Source organism: Oryza sativa, chromosome 3, assembly GCF_034140825.1.
Source record: "Oryza sativa Japonica Group chromosome 3, ASM3414082v1".
NCBI lineage: Eukaryota > Viridiplantae > Streptophyta > Magnoliopsida > Poales > Poaceae > Oryza > Oryza sativa.
In genome coordinates, this window is record NC_089037.1 from 15826636 (window position 1) to 15839235 (window position 12600).

The 12600-nt window shown below is 43.7% G+C and overlaps 2 protein-coding genes across 5 annotated transcripts; both read right to left on the reverse strand.

The window, feature by feature from the left end:
- Positions 1-940: 940 nt before the first annotated feature.
- LOC4333005 (serine/arginine-rich splicing factor SC35) lies at positions 941-3907 on the reverse strand. Of its 4 annotated transcripts, none has more exons than XM_015773659.3 (8): positions 3737-3907; positions 3558-3636; positions 3371-3450; positions 3193-3259; positions 2379-2450; positions 1594-1791; positions 1376-1458; positions 941-1295 (listed from the first exon to the last, which is right to left on the reverse strand). In XM_015773659.3, the coding sequence occupies exons 1-7, from the start codon at positions 3810-3812 to the stop codon at positions 1413-1415; spliced, it is 618 nt and encodes a 205-aa protein (XP_015629145.1). In that variant the 5' UTR covers positions 3813-3907; the 3' UTR covers positions 941-1295; positions 1376-1412. The 4 variants fall into 4 exon arrangements, with proteins under 4 accessions (XP_015629145.1, XP_015629144.1, XP_025879505.1 ...); XM_015773658.3 differs by having other exon boundaries at positions 1376-1461; XM_026023720.2 differs by having other exon boundaries at positions 3193-3450.
- Positions 3908-5498: 1591 nt separating this feature from the next.
- On the reverse strand, positions 5499-7779 carry LOC4333006 (copper-transporting ATPase PAA1, chloroplastic). Its single transcript, XM_015773540.3, has 4 exons — positions 7365-7779; positions 7239-7292; positions 6118-6271; positions 5499-5855 (listed from the first exon to the last, which is right to left on the reverse strand). Exons 1-4 carry the CDS (start codon positions 7674-7676, stop codon positions 5821-5823), a joined length of 555 nt encoding a protein of 184 aa, XP_015629026.1. The 5' UTR covers positions 7677-7779; the 3' UTR covers positions 5499-5820.
- Between the last annotated feature and the right edge of the window lie 4821 nt (positions 7780-12600).

Here is a 12600-nt window from a genome sequence, read left to right on the forward strand (position 1 = left end):
TCTCCACCTACATTTCCTTCTCAACCAAACACAATCTTTCACCATTTAAATTCATCATCTACTTTCTCTTCTCAACCAATCACAATATTCTCCCATTTAATTTCATTCTCTCTTAATACCCGTATTCAAGCCTAAAACCTTTTACATCCATTTTTAGATATCTAATGTTATTGACTTTTGGACATAATAACCATTCACCTTATAAAAAATATATGTCATTTACTATTTTGTTGCAATGTTCATTAAATTTTGAATAAAACAAATGATAATATTAAAAAAATGGACGGAGTAGCAATGCTAACAAGAACAGCGCACCCTCCCTTCAAGATTGCAATGCTGTTAAGTGTAATAATTAAACAAGTGGATAACAATGTACTCCAGCATGTAATACTTGTTGCGAAAGAGAGAATCAATCTGCTTCATACTGTTATATCCAAATCACATTCCTGTTGGACATGTTACAGGTTCCATAACTTTACGTGCAAGACACATGTGCAAACCATTATCTTATCTTTTTTTTTGGAAGATTCAAACCATTATCTAGATTGGAGCACTGCTGGCCAACAGGCAACAATGTTCTGGACATATTAAGTACCATAGATACCATCCACATAACCTGGCCAGAAGATCCTTATATTACTCTGCCAGTCTAAACCTGATCCATTGCACATGAATCAAAATTAAGGCCTCATCATTAAGCATCAGATGATTTGTACGGATCCTAGATAATTCATGGGCTACAAAGAAGCCTATTAGGATACCTAGCATGTAAGGAACAAAAGGAAAATTAACAGAACAAACAGGACTGCTGATAGAAACTACAATACGAGGGTCATATTCATGGTAGCAAGACACTTCAAATACTATGTATAAATGATCTGACAGTTAAACCTCTACTTTGCAAAACCCATACAGGAAAGGATGAAATCGGGCAGCAAAATTATCAGCCTCAGAATCACCAAAATCATCATCAAGGTGTTTAGCATCAACATGGTCCGTCAACCGCAAGATCATGACAGCAACTTGCATACGGAGCAATTATCAACCAACACCTCTTCGCTCCATCATGCAAATTACAGTCTATAATAAGCACTCAATTGAGGGAAAAAATAGCACTGACATGGATATAAGAAATAAAGTAGATACAAAAAATAACAGAAATCTACATTGTTCTCAAAAGGTGCTGTCTTGTTAACAAGGAAGCAGCCTTGGATGCTCAAATGCAGCCATGTTGAACACTACACCATTATCAGTATTCGTCCTAAGCAAGCAGACAAGGCTCCGGTCTATTCATCCTACAAGATAGCGGCAGCTTTATCAGTAACGCGTTGGACAAGGCCAAGAACATTAGAGGTAATGAGAACTGTTTAGAAACCTCAAGCTATCTATGATATATTGTGTAGGGCATTCAGCTAGGTCAAAGGGCTTCGAGAGCGTGGAGAACGTTCATCCCTGGGCCTGCTAGGAGAAGCTGTAAGTGAGTAACTTCTGCTTTGACTGTCAATCGTAATTGATGAAATGATTTATAGTTTGAACATGGATGCAGTCAAGTATGACAAAAACGAAACAGGGAGAGCATCTCCACAGGCATACCCATTCTTGCGATGCCTCCTGTCATAATCAGGGCTAATGCTCCGGCTCCTGCGACGATAGCCTTTTTCTTGATACCTCTCACGTTCATACCTCTCTATGCTTCGGCTTCTCCTATACTCCCTGTCCTGATAGTCATCACGATAGTGTCTGTCCCGATAGTCATCACGGTAGCCCCTGTCTCGGTAGTCAGCACGATACCTTCACAAAAAATGAGCACCATCACAAAATAGGAATAGCAAATTTAGAAATTTGAAAAAGAACCCATCCAAATTCAATAACTTTGTCTAGTAATTTCAGCACATGAGTTACTGTTTCAACTGAAGAGACATAGATCAACTGTAATTTTAGTTACTGTATATATTCATGGAAATTAATAGAATGTATTGTCATGACTGTACGACTATATCCAAAGTCACCATGAGCCCAGGGTCGGTTGATCAGGTCAAGGACTCAAGGGACAGGGACTTGGGATGCAGGACTTAAAAGCATGGGAAATTGAGGGATGTGTGTCCTTCATGTGCCATAGTTTATACCGTGGGACACGATCCTGATAAATCTGGTCAATTACCTAGTTACAATGATATATATTGGTACAATTTAACTATATCAAACACGCACTTAGAACCCATGTGGCATGTATCTAGCCCAACAAACAAGCAAACTTCCTAATAAAACAGCCAAGCCCAATGAGGACCAGGCTGCAGGCCACCCTCTTGATCTCATCTGCTGAGCATCAAACTATATGCCATTTGTACAATCCAAATGGACTGCTCTACATAATTTACCTCCGTTTTGGACTAGGACTTCTGGATCGGCCTCTTGGCTTCGAAATCTCTTCTACAATCCTCCCCTTATGACTGCAAACACAAACAGAAAGGCAAATGTAATGTGTGAAATCGTTTTGACTTCTGAGTGTTTCATACATGCACATTCTTGTGTAGAATTGTAACCGATAATTTCCTACAACATATTTTCTTTCTGGCAGAAAAAAAGTACCCATGCTAAATTTAGTGTAAAAGATGTCAGTATTGCTTTGAAGACTGAAATGGTACTTCTTGACCAGATATGGTATGTTGCAGAGCACCCAAATTTTCATTACACTATTTTTGTTTGGTAAAGCAGGGCCCAATTATAAAAGTTCTATCCCACCAAAAAAAAGAGAGAGAAAAAGAAAAAGAAAAAAAGAGTGTAAAAGCTGTCAATGAGAAATGACCAAAAGCTGAGAAAAGACACCATAAGATAAGACTGGCAACTAAATCAAATTATTAGGCATATGGTTTAACATCTGACTATCGTCAAAGAAACATCCAAAACGCAGTGAACTTGTCACAGCATTACATGCTATACACGCTTAACCGAGATACTTCTTTGATCCACTGCAGAAAATCAGGAAATTTGTTTGGCATTGCACGTGCAGCCCAACACGGCAACACTCAGATTCTATATAACAACAATGGTTGCTACTGTATGCAATCAAGAACTAATAACCGTCGCAGAATTTTAGAAACACCAGCACAGCAAGGCATCAGAAAGGTTGGCAGATTCAACAAGCAGTAGCGCAATCGACACACGGACAAAAACGTTGGGGGGAATTCCTACATTCTTTCAGCATTTGGGCCGTACTTGGCGAACTGCACCATGATATCCCTCCCATCCACCGTCCTCCCTGTACCCGAAATAAAAAAGAGGAAAATTTCACGGTGAAACACACTAGTATGAGAATTATCTCGGTAAACCAAACATAGTACAAAATATATATATTTTTCCTTAGACTCACCGTCGAGCTTATCGACGGCCTTCTGCGCCTCGTCCTCGTACTTGTACCTCACGAACGCGAACCCTCTCGAATCCCCAGTCCTGCACACACGGGCCATGAGCGAAATTGAAATCCATCCCCAAATCCCTAATAAAAAAAACTACACCTCCTCCCAACTGGAGAGGTCGAGGTGGTGGTGGTGTTTCACCTGCGGTCGCGGGGGATGCGGATGTCGAGGACCTCGCCGCAGCGGTCGAAGAGCGCGAGGAGGTCGTCGGCCGTCGTGCCTGCGGGCGTCCGCGGCGGCGGCGGCATTGACACATACATGGCATGAGCAAGAACGGCGGCGAGGCGGAGGAGGAGGGAAGACGGGGGCAGTGCACTTACGGAAGGAGACGTTGAGGACGAGGAGGGAGTAGGAGTCGCGGACCGCCGGTGGGCCGTAGCGGCCGAGGCGCGACATCGTCTCGGGCTCCGGAGGCGGCGGCGGCGGCAGCGACGGTGGCGGAGGGGGTTTAACAGAAGAGAAGAGATGACGCGGCGGCGGGCGGCGCTTTCGTTGAGCCCTTGGGCTGGTTGAGCCGGTAAATAGGGAAACGGCAGTTTTTCCCCTTTTTTTATTTGAATTATTATTGTTATTATTTTGAATATTTTAAATTTGTACTACTCCCTCCATCCCACAATATAAGCGATTTTGAGTTTTTGCTTGCAACGTTTGATCACTTGTCTTATTCAATTTTTTTTGCAAATATAAAAAACGAAAAGTTGTGCTTATAGTACTGTAGATAATAAAGTAAGTCACAAATAAAATAAATAATAATTTCAAAAAATTTTGAATAAGACGAGTGGTTAAACGTTGCAAACAAAAACTCAAAATCCCTTATATTATGATACGGAGGGAGTAATTAGTAAGCCCTACAGCTCTTTTTGCTTAGGCCTTTATACCGACTTATAGATCGAAAAGTCTAAGTCTAAACAAACAGGTAGTCTTTTTATTTAACTTTTTATTATAGAGCTATAAGCCACTTTTGTACTATTAAGTCAAAAGCTAATTTGAAGCGGAGGTAGGACACCACCATTAAACAGTTTTAAAGTCACCGGTTTATAAATCACATAAGCTAAAAAGTTGGCTTAAAAGTACAAGCTAATAAGCCTAAAACAAAAATAACCTAATTATGTCCCTCACCTGCCTAGCATGGAAAAACAATATTGTCATGCCCCGAGCAGTGAGTGTGCCAATGCTATCTCATCAAAAGGTACTCTAATCAATTTTCAATTATAACTGAGAAGCTATTTTCCTTTAGTAAATTGCTATAGTTGTATGTACTACTTGTGTCCGACGAACACTTCGCCCTAGCCCACATGGAAAGAAGCAGGCTCATATGGAATGCAATGATTGGCAGATGAGGCAGGTCGGATAGCGGTTCGACGATGGGGTCGGACGTACAGCAGGATTCTTTCCTTAAATATGGCATTCGACGTATCGACTCCAAAAGTAGCTGTTTTCTTTTAGCAAACCAGTGCCAAACCTCTATATGTCTTGTTTCTGTTATGTTTTAGTTCGTCTTGGACTTGGTCAATCATATTATGCAGATCACATAAGCCTTCGGTCACTTAAATAGTACTACCTCCGTTTTTTAATAGATGACGCCGTTGACTTTTTCTTACATGTTTTACCATTCGTCTTATTCAAAAAATTTACGTAATTATAATTTATTTTGTTATGAGTTGTTTTATCACTCATAGTACTTTAAGCGTTATTTATATCTTATACATTTATTACGTAATTATAATTTATTTTGTTATGAGTTGTTTTATCACTCATAGTACTTTAAGCGTTATTTATATCTTATACATTTGCATAAATTTTTTGAATAAGACAGATGGTCAAACATGTGAGAAAAAGTCAACGGCGTCATCTATTAAAAAACAGAGGTAGTACTGTAGGCAAAGCATTTATAAGAAAGTGTCCATCACAATTCACAATCCGTAACATTTTTAGACAGATCAGCCTTCCTGAAAGCAGCTCAAGTAGAAAAGCAAATATGTAAGGTTACTGTATTTTTCAGACATATCTCTACCATCACACACATATAGTACATTTGAAATGACTATATGGGTATCTTGTGATACGAAAAACTCAAATGAATTCAGTTGCAAACTCATCAGCCTTCATGATTGACAATATATGTTCATTGATATCGGTAGTGACAATATACAATGATCGAATTCTACTTCTGTATTTGAACCTTAAATCCAAAAGAAATTTCTCTATTTCCTGTATAAGGATTTGAGCATAATCTCTAGGCCTTGTAGTTGTCAGTGGCTGGATTCAAGAACAAAATCGTGATTGAGACCTACAAAACTCTCAAACAGAATGTACTTTTTCAGAGACGATATATAACTTCCACAAGGGTAAGTAGGTAGGTACTGCTCTCAAGAACCCTCTGATTGTAAAACTGCAAGGGTTCTCACTGTTGAGATCCAGAATCAGGTTCTTCTTCATCTGCAAACAGGAAGGAAACCTACTTGAGTCTGCAAGACCAAGCCATTTTGTGTGTTTGCATGTGCAGATTTTTTTTCCGATAGTGTGTTTACATGTGCTGATGGAGTAATTCCATTTTTTACATAATGTAACTATTCAGATCCACCGGGGAGTGTACTACAAAAAAAAAAAAAGCTACCTGTGGGCTGTGGCACCAGGACCCTGTAAATTTAGATCACATGTAGTCGTCTAAAACTTGAGAAATGAAAATGCAGTTGCTTACCAAGCAGATGAGACTGAAATCCGCAAGTGCTCAGGTGATGTGAAAGCTTTTCGCCCAGTTGCTTCCGCCAGTCTTTTGTTGCCTTGGCTTCAGGTGTTGTCCACACGGCAGCCGTTTTTTTCTCAAAGTCGACTGTGGCAGAAGTAACCTCAGGCTACAAAAGTAAGTAAAAAAATTGTCAGTTGCACACCATGTAATTAAATACGTAAACAGAGATAACAAGTGAAAGCGGGCGTTATAAAAGGTGAAAGGTTGAGTGTAGTGCACAACAGATAAGAGGAAAATATGTACACTAAAACATGAATTCAATAGCAAACACATAGTTCTGAATTAAGCAAATTTACAATTTGTTCATCCAAAGAATGTCTCTTTTTACCAAGTAGTACTAACAAACGTTTGTGTGGTTTCTTAAATTCAGACAGAAGATGCATTCAGAACCCCAGATATGCAAAAGCTGTAAATCTGCGTTATTTGAAGCAAAGCACAAAACTACTACGCAACAGCAAGTTCAAAGAATGTCAGGTGTTTGGTGTCCCCAATGACGATGTATTTCATTGCCCTGTAGCTTTGGCAGTTTGATAACATGATACTGGCCTATTTTAGTTCCCAACTTTTTCTTCGAACTTCCAACTTTTCCATCACATCAAAACTTTCCTACACACATAAACTTCCAACTTTTCCGTCACATCGTTCCAATTTCAATCAAACTTCCAATTTTGGCGTGAACACACACCCACATTAAGAATATCACGGCAACATGTCTTCAGTATTCACCTCTCGGTGAAAAAGAGAAACTGCTTTTAAGGATTCTTGGAGTAGCAGAAAAAGTTACACTAATTAACGACAGGAGTTTACTGCACTACAAAGAAAGCGTTTGTTCCCATTCCTGGCCACAGTAGTTAATCTGATCGAACAATGACTCTTTTTTTCTTATGGTCCTTGCTCTAGCAAGCACTAACTAAGCTTGAATACATTTGATAAATTCCTTCATTTGATGTGGAGGGAAAAAAATCCCCAATCTATTCAAACACAAATCTGCAATCGTTGTCCTACTATGTAGGAACAAAAGAAGAGAAAAAAAATGCTGTAGAAATTAATTAAGGATGAGGGCCTCGAACAACCTGGCTCTCGAGAATCCGCTTCACGCTCGCGGCGCATCCACCGCACGACATCCCCTGCAATCAAACTAAGCAGTGAGCTGAGCAACCGGCGGCGATGGAGAGCGAACCGGAACGAGCATTACGCACCCCGACGCGGAGCAGGATGACGTCGGCGTCCGCCGTCTCGGTCTCGCCGAGAACCACGGCGGCGGCGGCGGAGGCCGCTGCAGCAGCACCTGCACCGTATTCTTCTCCGCCTCCGCCTCCGCCGCCGCCCCTACCGCGTCCGCCTCCGCCTCCGAAGAAGTGGCCTCCGCCTCCACCGGAGAAGGGAGAGGAGGAGGAGGAGGAGGAGATGGACGCGAAGACTCGGGGGCGCATGAAGCCGGCGAGGAGTGGCCTCGCAGCCGCCGCGAGGGGGACGAAGGACAACCTCGTAACCGCCGCCGCCGCCTCCATCGTTCGCTCGCGCGCTTCCTCCCTCCTCCGCTCTGCTCGCCGGCGACGCCCGCCGCCGCCGCCGCCGCCGCCGCTGCTATACCAACCGCTTTGCTTGTTCGATATCGTTTGCGTGCGTGTGTGGTGGGCTGATAGATGGGCCATGGCCCAGCTCGGTGGCGGCAAGACGGCCACGTCGTGCTCCCGGCCCGTCTCCGTCATGGCTCATGTCATATGTGCTCGACAAAATTCAGCTTTTCTTTTTTACAAAAATTCTCAGCTTTGTTTGGCAAAAATCGAAATCACCTGAATTTTTGACATTTTAAACCGCTTTCACAAAATTTATTCTACAAATAAACCGCCACAAAAAAAACTATAACTAAAAATGGCGCTGAATCCCACAGCAACTTTCCATCTGATGCGATGAATTACATGTGCGTGTGATTACAAAACATATTTTGATGGATGGCTTGGTAAAAGTAGAACTATCTCTCTGTGCGTTTGTACGTCAAATCGGTATAGCTTGATCAAAACTCAGTACAGCCTATGAAACACATGACGGCTTTGTTTTTTTCTCTTCTTTTTTTTTTGAACCATTAAGCTTTATTTTCGAAGACGAGGGAAGCAAAATTCATAGGGGTTGATTTCAATACTTGCTAATTGTAATTGCTACCGCGAATTTTAGATTGGGCCTCAAAATCTCTCTTTTCTGGACAAATTTCAAGGGCATTTTGGGCCTAAGCCCACTCTGAAGAATTTAACCTCTTCGTCGTTGGCATCCCCTCGGACCCCTTCCATCTATTCCTCCCCGCAGCCACCTCTTCCCTCGTCCACCGGCGGCCGTGGCGACGAATCGCGGCGGTGTCCAGCCGCGGCGCGAGGCGGTTCAGCCTCCAACTCCGTCCAGGCTCGCCGGCCGCCAGGGCAGGTATGTGTATGCTCCTCGCATCGAGTCCTCTATCTCTGCATCGAGCTCAGGCAGCGCCCCCCTCCGCCGGTTCGGTGATCCAAATTTTTTTTGTACCACATCGCCAATTCTGAGAGCGGAGTACCAGCTTATCAACTCGGGTTTCGGATACTGGATCGCCTACCCGGAGGCACCCACACCGACCGAACAGCGAAAAGATCGCACTAAGTGCGCACGGTCAAGCGACCCCCTACCGTTCTTGCTGAAAAAAAAAAGGTTTTTTCCTATCCTTGAGGTTGTGCAGTACCAAATCCTGACAGTTGATCATTCGTACCGTTGATCTAGCATCATCCAAGAAATCATCCGTACCATTGACAGTTAATCTCATGGTACTGCACCTCCTCTTTCAAACGGTACCATTGGTGGAAGGGTATTTTTGTCCTTTATTGTTTCACGAGAGGAAAAATCAGGGAGAGCAGCGAGGCTCGATGGTCAACGGCGGTGGCCTCAATGCACAGCGGCAGCGGTGGGCTCGATGGTCAACGGCGGCGACCTCAATGCACAGCGGCAGCGGCAATGCGCGACGGCAGAGGCAGTGGCGGCGGAGGGCTGGATGTGCGACGGCGGCGACTGGATGCGTGACGCGTGACGGCAGTGGCAACCTCGATGGGCGACGACGGCGGAGGGCTCGATGCGTGACGGCGGCAGCTGGATGCGCGGCGGCGGGCTCGATGCGCGATGGCGGCGATGGTCGATGGCCAGCGACGAGCTCGATGGGAGACGATGATGGCGGTCGATGCCCGACGGCGGCGGCGAGCTCGATGGGCGATGACGGCGTCGGGCATCGCTCGATGGGCGACGGCGACGTGAAAGAGAACTAATTTTTGTTAGCCTAATCATACCCCTGTTAAACCAATGGTTAGTTTAAATTGGTACCTCATGATACCTTGTATTTCATGGTACGTCCTCAAGGATGGGAAAGATGCTTAAAAAAAGGGAAAACGGAGCAGTGAAAAGTTGCCTCTACGCGGGGCACACGACAGGCGACCCCCTGCCGGTTAGCTGAATCAAAAAAAAAAAAAAAGAAAGAACAGAGCAGTGAAAAGATTGCTCTACGAGGGCACACGGCAGGCGACCCCCTGCCGATCAGCTGCATAAAAAAAATGTTAAAAGATGCCTATATGGGCACACGGTCGGATCTCCGTTGTTTGGAGGCAGCGCCTAGACATTAGCGCTTAGCTTTTTAAATTTGTAAGATGAATTTTTTTCTTTTTGCAATTTTTGCGGTGAAGATGCAAAATTTCTAACCGCCATGCATAGGTTTGATTGGATGGGAAAATATGTAGTGGAAACCACATATGTAGTGGAAACTTGAAAACTACCGTTGGATCGGGAAATGTACATCCGAGATTCATCCACGTTACCATGAGTTAAAATTTAACTCCCAGTAAAATTTTAACTCATGAGTGAATCTGCGAGTTAAATTTTAACTCATGGTGACGTGGACGGATCTCGGGCGTCCATTTCACGATCTAACGGTAGTTTCCAAGTTTCTACTACATATGTGGTTTGTGTTGAGAATATAGGCATATAATGATTTAATATATTCCATAAATAAATCATGACATTACAGATGTATACTAGCATTAACGCATCATTAGATCTACACATGTAAACTAAGCAGTAAAACATGAACAGATCAAATATGCGCAACATGTCGAACACGTACCGAGGTGGCGGAAAGACCGGTTGCTCGGCAGAAACTACTCGTGGTTGCGAGCGTCGACGAAGGCGCGCAGCACGCGAGCGGAGAGGAAGGCGAGCCGTCGCGGACGAACAGGGAGCAGTCGCGCGAAGCGCTTCCCAAAAACCTTATTGCCGCCTTCTCCCGGTGCAGGACGTCGAAGGCAGAGGTTCCGGAGACCTGCTCTCCCGATCACCGGTACACGCTGGCGAGCGGGATGGAGTAGTCCACGAGCGATGGCGCAACACAGAGGAGGAGGCAAACCCTAGATTGATTTCGCGCGTGTTGCGTGAAGGCGGCAGCACGGTTTACATAGAGATAGGTCGCTTGATCAGGGCGCCCGCACGATCTCCACTCTGCGTAACCGAGCCGGATAAGTCGCGCGTAACTTATCCGGACTCCACGCCGTTTTCACGCACCGGATTTTTCGGAATGTTTCCAACAACAAAACAAATCCGAAATCCGAATTTTCCTGCAGTAAAACAAAACTGCAAAAGGAGCCTACATCTACGTAAGGGTGAGGAGCCAATTTTTTTGACCATTCGACGCGTACGTCGTCTGCGCGCCGCCTGCTCGGCCGGGCGAGCGAGCGAGTGTGTTCCCCCTCTTCTCTCCACCACACATGCTTCAAATGGCTAGGAGGGCATCCTCCCTTTTAAGGAGGTCCCCCTCTTCTAGAATAAGCAAGGTGGTACTAAACTCCACATGTATGCCATCCCATGAGGTGAGTTTTTGTGATTTTTCAAAGAATTAATCTTCGAATGGGCCTTAGCCCATCTATTAATTCCAACAGTTTGCACTACATATTTTCCCGGATTGGATGGCAGTGAGAGATGACCCAGCAGATGAATAGTTTGATCTTGGTTTGCTCATATTATGCTCTATAGCATTGCCTTGTTATTTGTTTGCTAATTTTCGGTTTATATGGAGTTCTATTTTCACTTTTTCAGTAGTAAATTTCTCTTCAAATTTGCATCTGTATCTGAATTATCATACTTACCAGATTAAATTATCTGTGGATTAGGCTAGGGAATGGGCACGGCGAATCCGGAAAACTAAAGATGCAATAATATATAAACTGATCGCACATGGGACGATAGAGAAGAAAAGCTATCATCAGCAGATACGCAAAGCTTTCCCTAACAATCTAAGTACTATAAAAGACACTCAGCAGAGGATATTTTGTTAAATTCAGGGACATGATGGGTTTGTTCGCACTGCATCAAATATTGTCAGTCAATTGTCTTTGATGTGAATATTGGGGCTCTAAATGATCTTCAACAAGATCAGATATGTGCAGGCATAGAAACGGGAAGCACCGTTCCTCTGACCAAGCAGATGAAGAATCCAGCATTCTGAAGTGATTTTATGATGCTCAGGTCATTCATGTAAGCAAATAATCTCTGATCTCTATGTAGAATCGAACACAAGTAACCAAACCTACCAGAGGGGGGTGAATGGTAGGGAAAACAAAAACCCAAAAACTTTTAGCGAAAATAAAAGTTACCCTCAAATCGATGAAATCTCGATGTAGTCCTGTCGCCACCGGTCAGACCGCTCGCACGCTGCCGGTCGGACCGCTCGCACGCCGCCGGTTAGATCGCCTCCCTGCCGCCTGAACCCGAAGAAACACAAATCGAAGAAGTCTCAAAAGTAGATGACAACTTTATTGTTTCTCTCTGTGTTTACAAAGTGTAACAATAGCACTCTTTACAAAAATCTCGACTGAACTCGAAACCCTAACTAAACTATCAACTTAATTGCTCTCAAAGTGATACCGGAAAGCCTCACGCTTCCTCTCTATATATAAAAAAACCCTACTCAAAGTCTCCTATTCACAGTATGACTCAATGCCTCGTATTCCAAATCTTCACAATTTACTAAAACAAATCCGCAGCCGGACGCATCGGACTCCTTCACGTGCCAATCCACCATTGACACGCATCGTTCGTACGGCTCCCGCTCAGTCTCCTGCCCGCCTGGACCAACTCGGCCTGCCATCCAACCGAGCCGCTGCTGCACACATGCATGTATCGATCATCACCATGCACACTGCACGTATACCACACATATATGCATGCTGCACACAAGCACAGAAATTACAACCTGACCCACATTAGTCACACACACTCACACCAATATTCACATATCTTTTCAAACCAAATCATTGATTAAATCATTTTGCAAAGCCAATTGTTCATCACAAATATTAATCATGACAATGATTTCACACTAGGCAAGTAATGTGCCTCATTTTTTGTTTCTAAAAATGACTATCCTTTTATTTTCCTGAG